The sequence below is a fragment of the Chaetura pelagica genome, unplaced genomic scaffold, assembly GCF_000747805.2.
Source record: "Chaetura pelagica isolate M959 unplaced genomic scaffold, ChaPel_1.0 scaffold3, whole genome shotgun sequence".
Taxonomy (NCBI): domain Eukaryota; kingdom Metazoa; phylum Chordata; class Aves; order Apodiformes; family Apodidae; genus Chaetura; species Chaetura pelagica.
The window spans coordinates 2,512,880-2,529,576 of NW_009952974.1; the positions used below are offsets into that span (position 1 = coordinate 2,512,880).

Sequence of the window (16,697 nt, forward strand, 5' to 3'; positions counted from 1 at the left end):
ACATCTGCACCTTTCAGCATTTTCCCTACCTACCCTAAAGAAGCAGGAAGATATATTTTAACAAAATGCAAACATCCTTATTCAAAACTTCTCTTTTCTTCATTCTTTATTGACATCTTCTCAAAAAAACCCTGAACTCTTGTATCTACTTAGACTGTCCTCAGCACCTTACATGGTTATCTGAATGAATTAAGTTGTGAGAGGAGGAATTCACATCTACTGCAAGCATTCAGCCTAGGAACCATCATGATCCAAGTCATCTTCTCTTTCATTCTCTGGGCTTCTTTATTTCTTTGCAGCCTAGGTATCTGCATCTCTGCTGTTTAAGAAGGATCATCAACCTGCTTGGCTTTTCTCAGAAACCTTCCTGTAGACATTCTAAAGAAAATAAAAACTGTTGGCCAGAAATAATTCCATTTTTGTGGGCCAAAATCTTGAGAACCAAACTATTATCTGAGATCATCTGTTCATGTTTCGCTCCTCAGAAATCAGTCAAGAAAGATACAACAAATAATTCTTCTTAGAAATACTGCTGCTCTGTTCTTGAGATGATTCACTGTCTGTTAGCACAGAAGTGACTTACTAAAGATCTTTAATCTGAAAAATTGCTATCTTCCTGCCTTCCTCCAAAACAAAAAACAAAGCTAATACAATGAAGCTGATCATATCAATTGCTTTGCCAATAAACTTCACAATGAGCTGTGCTCCAGGTGATGTTGATACCATAGTTCTCTTTTCAGTAATCCAGGCCTAGGCATCAAAATAATTTTCATAGATTATGTGGGAAATAAATTACTTACCAATTAGAAAACGCATGGGTATTTTATCAAGTTTGATCCTTATAAATTAGAACTTCCAAAAGGCCTGTTACAGCATTAGGGGAAGGATATCAAGAGGGAATTAGAGATAGAAAGAAAAACCCAAGTAACTGGCAATCCCAGTAGTAGTTGTGGAATACTGTGGTGCAGGGCTGCCCTGAAGAGATCACCTCAGCCTGTCCAGCTACCCCAAGGCAGAGTTCATGAAAAACAGGAGTAAGACAATGATCTTATAAAAATTGAAAGCTGCCAGGCAAGGTAGTTACAAAAGCTGGTAAGCAAACATGATCATCATTTCAGGACTCAACAGGGACCCTGAAGTACTTACTAGACAAATTGTGCACATACCATGTGCCATGCAGAGAGAAGGGCTCAGGTGAGCTGTGGCCACAGTGCTCCTTAGCACTGCAGGAGTCAGAAGACTAAAAACTTCAAAAGTTTTCAGCTGCATTTCAAAGATATTTTTTATTTATCAGTGTAAGTAATCCACAGATGTTCCTCAAATCCAGAACATAAGCAACATCTTAATTATCATGTCACCAAAAAAAAATAAAATTCTTCAAATGTATCTACTGCTTAGAGATACACACACAAGTTTAAATCTCTGGATGTGAAGACAAAATAGCTGAGAGCAACAAGATAGAACCAAATATATTTGAGAAATTTGTTTTGGAAGAAGCTCTCAAAGTTCATAGGAACAGTGGTCAGAGGAATCTGTAGCAGCTGCTGATTATATTAATTGCTAGTTAAGTTGACTTGTCAGAAATAAAACTGTTTTTAAAGGAGCAGAAAATAATTTTCAAAATAGAGTAAAAAAATATATATATTCTCAGACCAAAAAGACAACCTGGTCTGTTTCTCTCCTGCTAGAATACCTCCCTTATTGTGCTTCTAAATCTCAATTCAACCACCTTCTCATTTCTGCCATTTAAGAACACCCTGTATACGAGATACAGGACTCAGCACTTCTAGGGGCACACAAACCAAGCCTTAGGGGAGGAAACACCCCCAGCCATTCACAAATGAGATCCAAGCCAATCCCCTCTGTATATCAGAAGTTCTTTAGCTCACTGTTTGACATTTACCCAGAGAAGAGGAGACAGATCACATATGTTTGGACTGGAACCAGAAATACAAAGCTTTTTTCCTTCACATTTAAGGTCTATTATCTTTTTTCCCTTTTAAGAACTCTGTTCCAGAATCTTATCTCCCGTCTTGATATTTAAAAGGTGCCCTTCCTCAATTATCACAGCTGTGCATTTGACAGAATAGAGTCATCTAGGTCACACACTGGGTAGTGCCTGACTGCCCATTAATCACTTTCTACCATTTGCTGTACAAAAGCTTAACCAAGACTCTTCCCAACCTAGAAAGCTTTCAACCCAAAGATCAAATCCTAAAGATAGCATGGGCTTAGTTACAGTCCTGACACTCAGGAACTTGGAAATCTGCTTTACTCCCAGAGCTATATTTAAGCACCTGTGTACGTGTAAGTGCAATTATATACAGATACAGGTAGGTTGTACTCACCAGCTCTATCCCTGAAGGAGTGATTATAATCCATGAGTACACACACCCCCTCCATGGTTTAGACCCTGGCCTTGTCAGTGCTTCCACACACATGCTGACCCTCATACACCCCTAAGGCACAATTATTCTGAAAGAACAGCAGCATTCTGGCTAGGATTAGAATTCAGCATTGGCCTAAAGGAAGGCTTCAATGCCGATAAACCACTGGGGGCAGGGGGGAAGGCAAAGAGAGGACATTTCAGCTCAGGACACTGCATTATCATGCACCCCTTGATTTAGCACACTGGGCTACTCTCCTTCTCACATCACCCTCGTGGACTCTTATTAGCAGTAGGTGCCAAGAACCAAATACTCTGCTAGAGTTCCCAGATCTACAGCTATGATCCATCAGAGAACTCAGTACACTTTCCCTTGAGAAAGCTCCAAAGATCTTACAGTCATTATGACATAGCACACTTCCTCAAGGTTGCTCATCAGCCCTTTTCTTCTCAAAGACCTGTTTGCCCATGGTTATTAACTTGAGCTTTTTCCTGTGAGTATCAACAAGGAAATGTTTTGCTTCTTATGATAGCAACTTTAGGAAGCTGTTACCTAGTGCAGAGCATGGACCAGTGCCATAGTTTGGGATACAGAGTGCAAGGTGGGAAGGCCTCAGGAAGCAGCATTTCCAATATTCCATTTCTGCCAGGTCATACCAATAAAGGTTCCTTGGTGAGGGGTGGCCATGGTCTTGGCCTCTTCATCTGTCTAGAGTCAGCACAGGCTGGTTCTTGTAGCACAGCTATTTAGTACCATCTATTGTGTACATTTACTGACTGTGCATTTTTTTTCATGTCTGCACATTCAGGCTTCCATGTAAGAGTCACTCCTCACAGTTTAGACAGAGCTGTGATTCAATCCATGCAATCTAGCAAAGGAGACTTCTGTGCAAGACTGAGCAGATTTATCTCATCAGAATTCATATTACAGACATTTCCTACTGTTAGTTACAAAACTCTTCAGCAGTCAGCTACAGGATGAAATTTGGACTCCTACCTGCAGTTCTTCAGGTCTGGAAATATAATTTCAAATGAGGAAAAAATAAGACTAGGCCAACATTTTTGCTTGTCTAATACAGTATTACTTACCAATGGCATTGGGATATAATCTGTATAACATTCATCAGTACACAAGCACCACCAGAGACTTTTGGAAAGCTCTAATTAGGGCTTGTCTCAAGGTAGGCAAAAGCAACAAGCACTGAAGTCCTGCAGTCTGCAGGGGGACTCTGTGTTGGCTACAGTTTCACTGCTTTCTCGTTGTTTGCATTACTCTATCATTGCCATGACTACTATAGGTACAAAGTGGAATTCTTAACCAGTAAAAAGCAGACTTGGATGCATAAAAATGATAAATATTGCTTTATTAAATTACATTGATACTCCTACAAAGAAATTTTCTGATTTCTGTTACAGAATTAAATGAAGGAAATTCATTGCTGTCTCTCCAGTTTCCTAAATTTAGATACAAAAAGGTTGTAAAAAGACCCGCCTGTTCAAGTTACATAAAAAAGGCAGAGAATAGACAAGTTCCCTTAGGAATCTTGAGGCTCAGAAATACAAAGTCCTATAATACAATGAAATCAGGAATTCAGCAATGTGTTGAACAATTGTAAACTGTAACTACACTAATGGACCACATTATTCAGCAGTTTCCTTAAAGGTATGAACTGTGAACTGAACAAAAAGCGTAGCTGACACAGCAGACCTCATTTAGTTGTTCTCCCTTTCACTCGCTCCAAGTAAAAGCTGTGAGATCAGCATTCAGCATTTAAATGATAGGAAGGAAACTTGCCTCCATAAATATCAGAAATTTCTCCATTCCATAACTATTTATATAAAGTAACTAGCTGTTACAAATCAGTTTCAAGTAAAACAGGTGGCTGAGGCAAAAATAATCAAAATCAGATCATACACAATTTTACTGTAAATACAGTAATTTGAAAGATAAACACACAACCATAGCACTGACAGGATATCAATGCTGCTGTATTATAGACATGATGTGTCAGTAGAAAATTAGGATGTCTATTATCAAAATTGACGACATTCATTCCAGTCTCTGGTAATCTAATCTTAGTGCAAAACAGATGCTAAGACATATTTAGCAAAAAAGGTGATATATTTAAGGCCAAAAATGTTTTCAGTCATCACTATCACTTCCAGATTCACTCAGCTGCAAGTCATTTCCTAGAAGAAAGAGAATCATCATATTAGTAATTTTCAAGGAAATACTTTTCTTCTTTCAAGACACTCCCTTTCCCCATTGAAGGTTTACAAAAAATAATACTAAGCAGGTCACCAACAGATGTTTGGACTAGGTGATCTTTAAATGTCCCTTCTAACCCAAAATATTGCATGAAAAGGAAATAAACAGCTATAGAACCAAACTCCCCAGTGACAGAACCTTAGAGAGACTACTTTTCTACCATTTTCAAATCCTGGCAAAGAAGCCACTAGCTTATTAGCCAGAAATGCATTTATTTAATATCACCAGATCACAACAGACAACACCTAGCTATCTTTGCCACCCACATTTTCATGCTTCATAAGTGGGAAAACTGCTGGTGAAGGCAGTTTTTTTGAAAAACAAGTTGTTGTTGGTTTGGGTGTTGTTTGGTTTGTTTTTTTTTAATGCATCTGAACGCCACTCAGATGTGCTTGAAAACAAAGTGGTGTCTCAATCAAGAAGAGCAGCCCTTTGATGTATCATTTAAAGATGTATCAGTGACCTACTATTTCAAACAGGTTTTGGAACAAGTGAACAAACAAAACATCAAAAGAAATTTTACACAGCACTTTAATTTGGTGGCTCTCTCTATATATATTTCAAAATGGGGAAGGAAGAAGAAAGAAAGAAGATTACATTTTGCTTGCAATGAATGTCCATAAGTTTTAGGGGTGGGAGGGAGGGAATCTTTCCAGGATGACACATAACTAACCAAAAAAGTAAAGCAGCATTGCTATACAGAATCTACATTGTATCTAGCAATTTCCCACACATTTTTAAGAATTTGTGCCAGCTAGTATGCTTCTATTCACACCTCCCTTGCCAAAGAGCCATAAAAAAAACCAGAATTGCATCTCAGGTTGTGCAAAAATGGCCTAAAAAGCAAAGAAAAATCCCTGCAAGTGAGTAGGCATGCTATTTTCACATGGCCTTTCCTCAGCTGCAGATCACTTTTGCAGGTAAATTAAAAAAGTAACCTCAAGAGGGTAAACCCAGCAAGACATTTGGTCTGGATCTTTTGTTATCAGGCACATCATTTTTGCCAGATCATTGAAGTCTCTCATATGGCTGCATTTAGCCTTCCTTTGTTTTCCACTATGTCATCACTAAAGCTTAGAAATAGATACATAATTCTCTGCAACAAAACAGAAAACACTTTATAAAAGGCAAGAATAGTGAAAATTGCTGTTTACAGTCCTCTGTATAGAGACATTTACAACCATTCTATTTTAATATAAATTTGAAAAGGAATTTTGAAAGAACAGAATGAAGTAATTTGTCAATTATTCAGAACAATACATTACCCTAAGGAATAATATTTCATGGCAGAGAATGGCATTAGTAAATTAAAACTCATACATTTATCACTCAAAGGAAAACTTTGAGTGAATTCTTAAAAATCCCAGCCCTGCTATGGGCTACCTACTTTAGGAGAGGCCTGGAAGTAAGAATAAGAAGATAAGCTTCCAAGCAGTGATCCTGCAGCCTTCAAAAGTTATTTCAACATAGTTAATAGCAATTACACTAAACCCTATAACATCAGCTAAAAATACAAATGCTTGTGAAAAACAGCAGATGGAAAAAGCAAGAACTCCAAGTTCCAAAGTCAGAAATTATGCATTAGGATTTACTACAGGGAGAACTTTCCACCTCATTTTTATAACCCCACCTCCAAACCACACCTTCAGAGACATGGTAAAGTAACAGAGGCTAGAGCTGGTAGCTTTCAGATTGGTTTGGTGCAAGAATAGAAAGTTTATTTAACTAGGACTCTCAAGAAACACCTGAACTCTATTGTACTTATGAGGCAGCAAAAAGTGGAGAAAGCTCGTTCAGTTTTTACAGCGCAATTTGCAGTATCAGCTGGGGTAAGACACTGCACTACAAATTACATTTCCTAAACTTTTAAGTCAATGACAGGAATACATTCCATTGAATTCTTGCAGGGGACAGGGAAACTCACAGGAGTGAGCTGTGTTTCCCAGATCTTCTCAGTCACACCAACACCAAACTAATACAAGAGAAAATTATTTCATGACTTGCTGCTTGTACCAGCACTAAGTATCAAAAGAAGTTGCCTTGAGCCTTATGTACACAACTCAGGCCTCCAGGATAGCCAAGCTATGCTGGCTTTTCTTTGGAAAGTTACTTTATTTAACACAACTATTGTTTAAACAAAAAGTAGACGTAAAGCAACCCAAGATCAAATATTTATGAAGAACAGATACAATAGTGCCACCATTTACCAACTTGGTCGTAAGGCAAGTGACCCTATATAATCAGCTTCTGAAGTAAGAAAGGGGCAGAAGCAGCATTTTGAGGGTGAGGGGCAGCCTTGAAACCCAGATTCCTGAAGAGATAGATCATGTATATCTGACAGAAGTATTTGGCTACCATGCTCTAGACACCACCCCCCGTGTCTTCCAAGTTCCACAAAACCTCAGCTGTAAGATTTCTACATGCAAGATGAAACTCTGCTCTCTAACCCTTCCCCCAGCCTTCTGCCTGCACACAGCAAGCCAGAGACAGACTTCACTCATTACCCAGTATGGCCCTGATTCTACAGAGGTGCATAAAACCAGTCACACATGTAAGTGGTCAAACCTCCAAACAGGATTAGACCAGCAAACAGCTTGTGCTGACCTTTGTTGATTGACTATTTTATTTTTGTAAAACATTATTTGAGATGGAAGAAATGACTGTACAGGACCCCAGCTGAGAACTCTTTCCATTCAAGCCAGAACCATGTGCTATCCATTTAGTTTCTCCAGGTTTCACTCTCCTGCCAAATTCCCTCAGGAAGGGACCTAGAGAAACACATTCTCCTTGAAAGCAACATTTTTATCTTTGTCTAGTTGAAGTGTATTTTAAGTGTTAACCATACAGGAAGCTGGGGACAGAATTGTTTTAAGCAGTAAATAGATCTTTAGCCATAACAGAAGTAAATGGGATTCAGCTAAAGATCTAGACAAGCTCAGACAGTCAAGACCAAGCCTTGACACTACCAAGGTTCTACCTGTCGATGTGGTTTCTTGAGCACCATCAAGCCACCAACTTCTGTAACAGTCTTGATGTCATGTTTTAAGCAGCATTTTCTCACTATGACTGTTGGAACTGGTGGACTTGGCCACCTGTACGTGTGTGTTTCTCAGTGGAAGCTTTGCCAGCTGGGATTCTGTCACTGGGGATAGAGTTTAATCTCATTTTCATAACAGTTTTATTTAAAGCATGAAGAACGGGAAATCCCATTTGTGAATAAGGGTTGAAATAAATGACACACTCTAGAGTTATGCAAATTATAAACCTGAAGACATGGTTCTCTACAGTGACAGTAAAATGAAAGCAGCCTTTAGTCCTTTGCACATGAAGTCACAGGACTTTTCAGTCTGATCTTATCCATTAATACAGTACTTAGATATCTGTCCTGCTTATTTGAGTATTTAAATACTAGCTACAAAAAAAACCTGTTCATATTACCCATTAAGTACAGAAATAAAGTAGAACTGCCAGAGTCTAAAAATTCAGCATAACAAGTTTACATACAAATGATAAACCTTAAAGATCCTAGGCTGCAAACCAGGGTTGATGGGAATCTCTTCAACCCAGGAGCCTACAGCTAAGTAACTCATTAAAAATATAATCATTTTTGAAGAGTCACCATAGCTGGATATTCACTTCTGTGTCTGAATACTCCTGATATTTAGGTAGCAAACTAAAGGTTCTCTACCTAGTCGGTTTTCTTTCCAAACTCTCCCTTTTTTAATACAGTGAGCATTTAATTCCAGGCTGTACAGAAACCACTTCTTGAAGAACATCACAGCTACTCTTCTAATTACTTTTTTAGTTGCCTGAATGGATGGATTAAGATAATATCACCTAAAAGCAAATAATCTCCTTCCTTATATGCAAAGGGCGTTTTGCCATGCTGTCCAGTGAAACAGTGCCATGAATATTGGTTACTGAAGTAGCTAAGAATACACCATGTCTTCTGTAATTCAGACTATTGCCATATTGCCAATATTATCTTTCCCACAGTTCCATCCAGGAAATTTTAAGCACATGCTTTGGGAGTGCCCTCTTAATTCAAGTATGTTCAATACAAAATTACTGCTCAACAGTACCAATGTATATAACTGGGAGGAAGCCAGAAGAGCTTAGGAAATATTTTCAACTGCATCAGCTTTAATTTAATATCTCTGGGGACCAAGAACCTTCTAAGCCCAGTGTCTAATTCAGCCTGCTGCTGAGCAATCAAACCCACTTCCCACAGCTTTAATTATAACAGAGTCATACTTAAAAACAATATGGTTTCCTTCCAGAATCTTGATGTCTGGAATTGTGCACTAAGAAAAGAACAGCCTTTGTACTTACGTAGTGTATTCATCATATGACCACTGCTCTCTTGGGATCTGTTATGACTGGCATCTTTGTCAGGGACAGCCTCCTGTGGTATGGCAGGCCCAGCAGGCTGTGGCTGCAGATACGGCATCGACATAGGAGGACAGGGCTTCATTTCCTCGTCTTCGGAATCACTAGAACTATTTTCACTACTTGATGAAGAGGATGAAGAACTTTTAGAGTCAGATGAGCTGTCAGAGGTACTCAGCTGGTCCATGATACTGGCTTCTGCTTTTAACTCTGCAACATTCATCATAGTTGGAATAGACGAAGGGGGAGAGAGAGAAATAATAAAACGGAAAAATCAACAGAGGTCAGGTACACATATTATAGCAACTAAAAAAATATATACATATCAACTAACCAACCAAAAAAATATAAAAAAAAAATCAAACTAAAACCACCAGAACTCTTCAGAACAAAGAAAAGGACACAAGCAAGCATCCAGCCTGTCATGTGGTCTTCTTCTCTTATAGCTTGGGTGCACTCTCCCTTTCAAGCGAAGCTTTAGAACAACGGTGACTGTGAACCCAAATGCTAACCCCACATTCCACAGAGTGGTGCATCCCACCATAGCCTTTCATTTCTGCAACTAGCAAGTCTTCTGTATTTTTCTTAGCACTTCAAAGATGCCTTTCACTGACTAAGAAGTGCAGCTACGATCACACAGACAGGTTAGCTGCAAGATGTTGGCAGTGACACCCAAAATGCCTTCCAGCAGTTCAACATTACAGTAAATACACTTGCTTGGACTGCGTGACATTTTGCTGAAATCTAGGTTAAGCATGAAGAATATCCAAAGGAATCATCCACAGTTTATTATTAGGAAGTAATAGTAAAATTACCACCAGATTTTTGTTCTCTTTCTAGATTTGGGGGCAGGGAAAGCTGCTAGAACATCATGAGAAAAGAAATACTGGAAATGAACAGATCAAACTGACTCCACCAACTCGCATTCTTGATGAAATAACTCATCTGACTACAATAATATTTAGGGGAGTGTGACTGGATAGACCGTGCTGCATAGTTTGTATGTTTTATATATATTAGCTAAAGCCCAGCATAAGGATGAAGTTAGATTTTGCAGAAAGGGTACCCATAATAACTGTGCAAAATGGGGGTGCTGCTGAAGCAAGACATCTGAAACAGACCACTGAATTGTGGTAGATGGAGATTTCATACAGTGACTTGAGGAGTTACCCAGAGTGCAAAAGTTCATCATTATACGAGATTGCAACTAGCCAGACATTTGTTAAGATGGTCTTACAGGCATTTGGAATAATTCAGGAATAGCTTTGATATAGCAGACATAAAAAGCAAGCAGAAGAGTGGCTCATCTCACTTCAAATTTACCCAATATAGAAGAACAGGTTGAAGATGAAAGTCACTAAGATGCAAAATGGCTCAGAGGTTAACCAAGAGAAGAAGGGAGAACAAAAGAATAAGCCTTGAACAGAAACTTCCATGAAGCCTTCCAATTTCATGTTATCAAAGGCCACTCTAAAGGAAAGGTACTTAGGCCAGTCAGCCTTATCAAAGGCCAGGCTAATGGAGAATGATGTTCATGAGAAATGGCACCTGAAATGGCACAGCTACAAGGGCAAACTAACCCAATGCCAAGGAGAAATTGAAAAGACAATAAAAGACTATACATGTATAAGAGAACAGCTTATGGATAGAAAAGCTAAGGCAAAAATTAAAATGCAGCTAGCAGTACAATGAGGAAATTATTTCAAAAGTAATGCTAGAGAAGAAAGCTCAAAGGAACAACTCATCTACCACACACCTGGAGCTGTAAGCTAACCAAAAGATACCACTCAAGTCCTGTGCACTTAAATGCACTTCCTCTGGCTCTCACCAGTGTCTAATAAGAGAAAAAATGTAAGTGAAAGGCCAACAGTTAATACCAAAAACTGGGGAACAAGATGTCTGTTTTGAATTTTGATGTAATTCAATCTAACAGAATTTAAATTAAGTTTTTTTCAAACAGTGATAGAAGTGTTGTATATATAGTAGAGGACAAAGGCAGAGTGATCTTTCACCTGCTCAAGAAAACAAAGTTAGCAACAAGTTCAAGGCAGTGTACTTAAGCAAGAATAGTCAGTTACACAACCATGGGATGAAGAACGATTAAGCAGGCAACACTTGAAGAGTCTGAGACTTACAGTGGATCATTCCACTCAGTTCTACCGCATCATGCTGTTGCAGAAATTACAAGCATTACACTGGGACATGGTATGATCTGCTCTATGTGTATAGAGATTAACAGGGCCTGTAAGACAACTCTGCACTGCTAAAACCTTTGCAGCAAATGTATTTAAGCTCTATACTCCAAGAGGTTTTTGGACTCATGAGAAAATAGCTAAAGGAGAGTGACAATGAATGGCAGATCTGGAAAACTTAACTTCTAAGGAAAGATTTGAACCACCTGGCATAATTTTTAATAGAGAATGGGAAAGAGAGCAGCATCTGAGTACGTGAAGGACTGCTGAAAAGCAGCAGAGTAATCTGGTCTATACTTCCATGAGAAATACGTACATCGTAACGGGCTTACTGTTAGATTATTTATTAGGAAGAACCTGCACAGTAAGGAGAGCAAAGCCCTGGAATAGATTGCCAGAGGGAACACACGCTCTGCCACTGGAAAGCTTTAAGAACAGGTTAAAAAATTCTGTCAGAAATCTGACCTCAGGACAGAAGAACGGACTAGATGACTTCAAAAGGTCCCTACCATCCCTGTTTGTCCATTATTCCACATTCTTTAGCAGTACTCAAAATTGGACGGGTGCCACACAAGAGTTTGATACATGTTGGCAGCCACTTGAGTGTCTTGAGGCACGTTTGACACCACCCCTGCCTCCAGATCAACAGACCACCAAGGAAAAGCACAATGTTATTCCCTGCGCTCAAGTCCTCTTTCTTCTTTGCAACCTTAGCTGTATTCTAATAATGTTCTGTACTAGAGATTTCTGGTCAGAGTTTAAAACCAAAATGGAAGCAAAAAATAGTCTTTCATAATGACACATTGGAAAAAAAATAATTAAAAAATCTGTTTAAAGGAATTCATAACATCTTGGGAAGCAGATGTCAATTCCAGTCAAGGAAACTGCCACCTGTCAGCATTTCTGAAGCAAGTAATTACCACCTGCCATCCTCTTTGCCCTCCAAAAGGAAATAAGCCCTTCTATTAAGTGAAATATGAATGTCACACCAAACCAGAGTCTCTCAAGAATATAGTACACAGCACTGTTCAAGGGTTGATTTATGCAGGTTTTTAGCTGCCTTTTTCGTTGGAACCTCATCTTTCACAGGTCTCATCCCAGAGTTTAAAATGTATTTTCAGTTGTAAAACATGGTAACTTATGTGTTTTCTGAGGGCAGAGACAGAAGGAGCAGTGTCCAAATAGAAGTGACTCAGGTGGTTCGAGTACAACCAACCCCACACTTGTTTAAGTAGCAGTGGGAGACAAAAGTCAAAGAGAGAGGGCAGTGAGACCCTGGGCTTTATTAAGCCTAACCCTTCATTTAAGTTTTTGACATTAGCAAGTTTCAAATACTGCTTTGCTACCACTCAAGCCAGAGTGGTCACTTCCATATGAGGGTAAAGTGTCTACGTAATCAGCATCTAGTGTGAACCATAAAAGCAAAATAAAAAAAGCAAAATAAAAAAAAGCAAAATAAAAAAAAGCAAAATAAAAAAAAGCAAAATAAAAAAAAGCAAAATAAAAAAAAGCAAAATAAAAAAGCAAAATAAAAAAAGCAAAATAAAAAAAAGCAAAATAAAAAAAGCAAAATAAAAAAAAAGCAAAATTTAAAAAAGGCAAAATTTAAAAAAGGCAAAATAAAAAAAGGCAAAATAAAAAAAGGCAAAATAAAAAAAGGCAAAATAAAAAAAGGCAAAATAAAAAAAGGCAAAATAAAAAAAGGCAAAATAAAAAAAAAGTAATAGGTATTAAGAAATAAATAATTAAAAATAAAATACACACAAACAAAAAAACCCTTGGCTCTTAAGAACAAGTTGCTAGTGAAGAGCAAAGTTTCTGTCACTTGGGTGACAGTGGAGCTTACCTCGTTCAATATCATCCATAGGAGAAGACGGAAACATCTTGTCTTTGGGTGGAGAGTTTTTGATGCTGTTTGGAACCTTGGTTGCATTTCGCATTTGCTGCTGTTGCTGCTCTATGCGAGACTGGACTTTACTGCTTCCATCAGCCCTGTGTGTAAAAGCAACAATTCTTTAATTACTCTAGAAGACAAGATGCAAGGAAGCAGGCAAAAATGCAGGGGATACAGTACCTTAAGTTACAGAATTATGTGTCCTGCCTCTCTAAGCAGCATCGTTAGATTTATTATAATGACATATAATGATATATAGATGCATTAAAATAAAAATAAAAATAACAGTGCCAATAACTCCGGAACCCTTTCTCAGTTGATATTTTTTTATACCACGCTACCAAAGATCATTTAATAATAATAATTCTGCTGGAAATTACTTAAGTGGACTCAGCAGCAGGAAAAAAAAAAAAAAGTATACCAAAACTTGGCACAAGAAAAACAAGCCATTAATATTACTGAAGCATGTCACAGAATTTATCCTTTTTTATTTTCTCATTTAGAAGTCAGAAGACAGTAGGCCAAGCTACTTTCCAAACAGATTTCCCTCTCCCCCCTTTAAACTCATCAGAAAATAGTTACCATCTCTTTCAATGACGTGACAGTTTTTAGCTAAAAAAACCAACATGCCCACTTCTTCCTCCAGCCAAGACTCCAAAGCTGGGGAAGCAGGCTTTTCACCCTACTGAACAAGGCCAAGGACTTCCTAAAAATGATGTTTTGCTAAAAACAGTAACAGGTAGTCCTGCATCTCAATTTAGACTCATTAACAAAGCGATTTTCACAATAAGTAAAGCACGGTAGTTTCCCCTGTAAGTCACCCACCTGGTTTTTTTCACAGTGATGTTGCTACTAAGTTTCTCTAGGCGACATTCTCCAGTGTCATGGTTGATAATTAAGATACATTCCTTTAGGTAGGGCTTCTTGGAGCCTTTGAACACAGTCACTGGTGGAGTTGAGCCCTGTTCAATCAGAAGTCCAGTAAGTGTTACTACTGTAGTCTACTTTTGTTTTTATTAGAAACAACAATCCATCACAGTGATGGCAAGTTCACTACAAGTGATCATTTCTAGCCTCTAAAAATGTTATCAGTTCCTTCAAATTAGATTCAGAGAAGCCACAACTAAAAGCAGCTGGTGACTGACTGGAACAGACTCAGCTCAGCTTAGTTTGAAACTGATGAAATGCTTATTTCCCAATGACAGTGTGCTCACTGCAGGCCTCCTTTTACCAAAAGGGCTTTCAATTACCATATCAGCAGAGCAGTAAAGAATGGCAGGTAGTAAATTTTCCTTTTCCAGTCTTTCCTGCTTTAGGACTGCAGCAGGGCAGTAAATACCAAGGGGAAACTTGCAGTGCCAACATCCACACGCAGTGTCTCTGTGTACTCAACACTTCTGGGTCATCCTACAGCATATTTCCAATGCTGTGAAGGCACTTAAAGTTACAGAGCAGCTTTTTAACCTTTAGGTCTTCTGTAATTATACCTTCTTAGGGCAATTGGTTTGCTACTCTAAAAATCACAGAAGCAGCTCTGAAACAGCACTGAAACTTCACATCCTTCTATATTCAGTTTAAGACAATAAGATCAGTCATTCCCTTAGGCCCACCACTCACCTCAATATTTGGCAGTGTTATTGTCACCTGTTCACCTTTGCCAACTTCAAGGTCTCCTTCACAGGACATATCAATAGATGCAGGTTTAAAGTCATCTAGATATAAAAACAAACTGGATTATTTACGGGCTTTTCAGGAATCTTATTAATATAAAAAACCTTTTAATTGCATTTGGAGGCTATTAAGTGAGACCCTTTTTTGCTAGTGTATCCTCTACTGTCCCCCTGAGCAGGTCATTCCATAAGCCAGTAGAATTCACAGTCAAGATGGTTTTCTCAAGGTTCAGTTTAAGTATCAACATCTTTCAGTATAAATTAGAAAAATGCTTTTAGGTTTTAACAGTTAAAGAGGCTGAACAAGCTGTGTTGCATTTCAAAAGATAGATCCTCACATAACTACTTCCAGAAAAATCAATAAGTGGTTCTTGAAAATGTTGATCCCAAGCATGGGAGATGTAAAAAGTGCCTGAAAATGTGAAGAACAACATTGATCCATTTCTGGATCCATTTCTGATTTGACTGTAACATGCATGTCAGAAACTGACCAAAACTTGGGTTTCAGTATATTTAAGTTTTCGTCAAAAGTGAAATCATTTCCCAATTAGATAATTATTTCCTTTTTGTCTTTTTCAACATCTAAGGTATTGATTAAACTAAGGTTTAAGCAAAATATATCCATTTCTGATCTCAAGAGTCCGAGGCACTGAAAACGAACACATTTGAGGCACCAGAACTGCAGCTCTGTAACGTACCATCACCCATAAAATACTATTTCCACCACAAACGAATTGGGAAGGGCTGCGGCTGAAGGGGCTGCCCGCAGAGATCTAGAGAGATAGGAAGGCATGGAGAGGCCCTGCAAGGCACGTGGCAAGAGATGTGGGTTGGAACCCGTGGTTGCAGCAAACGCGGGGCCAGGCTGGGACCCCGGGAACGTGGGGTGCCCTGCCTCGGGAGCAGCACCCCATCGCAGCCGGGGAGAGGCACGGGGGGACCCGTCAGACACGCTCCTCGCCTCCGACCTGTCACGTCAGCCGCTCCCCGGCACAGGCGGGCGGCCCCCCCCCCCCGAAACCGAGCTGCAGGAGCCGGTGGGCAGGTCCGAGCACACAGCTGAAGCTCAAGGGAACAGCCCCTGCGAACCTTGTTTGCGGCAAAGCCCCGCACGTCACCCTCCGGGGCCGAGCGTGGAATAGCTCCAGCTTCTCATCAGGAACTCCAGAGCGTTTGCCTTCACGTGCAGCCACTGGTAGCACTTTGGGAAAATTAAGATGCTGGTTCCCGTCCCCAGAAATGGACTTCTGATCCTAACTTGTAACCAGCAGACGTTTTCCCGTTCGCTGACATCAACTTGAGGTGTCAGGGACGGGTATTTTTACAGGCACATCTGCCAGAGCCGAGGGCCGCGCCGGGTTCCACGTCTCATCGCTTGGAAAGGAAGGCGGATTCCAAAACAGATTTCAGAATAAATCATCGAGTTACAGGAGTCAGCAAGAAATTGTAAGGGCAGGAGGGGCCGGACACGGGTTTTAGTCCTCTTTGAAAAGAGGGTCAATGCCAGGTCCCAGCGTTGGTTTCAATGCCCCCCTGGCTGCCGGCGGGTCCCTCCCCGCGGGCACAGCACCCACCTCCTGCACCCGGGACATTCTCCGGGGAGCCTGCGTGAGGCCGAATCCTGGAGAATCAGTCCATAAATAATGAGACATCAAAAGCAGCAGCGCTAAATTACCGCGTTTATAATCCTGAGAGCACTTGTTTCCTAGCTACCCAGACTCTCCGAGCGCACACCTCTCCGGGTAGTAATTACGCGCTCAGGGAGGGGACCCCAGCTTTGTGATTAACGCTGCCTCTAACCTCTGATCGCAGAATCGCGCTGAACTTCTAAAAACTGAGCACGAGAAGCCAAAATCTCACACACACTCCCTCCCTCCCCCCCCCAGCACCGGGGCTG

General features: G+C 39.8%; 1 protein-coding gene across 1 annotated transcript; it reads right to left on the reverse strand.

Annotated features, from left to right (window-relative positions):
• Positions 1-3,734: 3,734 nt before the first annotated feature.
• Positions 3,735-14,836, reverse strand: EAF2 (ELL associated factor 2). Its single transcript, XM_009996035.1, has 5 exons — positions 14,748-14,836; positions 13,956-14,092; positions 13,083-13,228; positions 8,988-9,254; positions 3,735-4,576 (listed from the first exon to the last, which is right to left on the reverse strand). Exons 1-5 carry the CDS (start codon positions 14,814-14,816, stop codon positions 4,530-4,532), a joined length of 666 nt encoding a protein of 221 aa, XP_009994337.1. The 5' UTR covers positions 14,817-14,836; the 3' UTR covers positions 3,735-4,529.
• Positions 14,837-16,697: the final 1,861 nt, after the last annotated feature.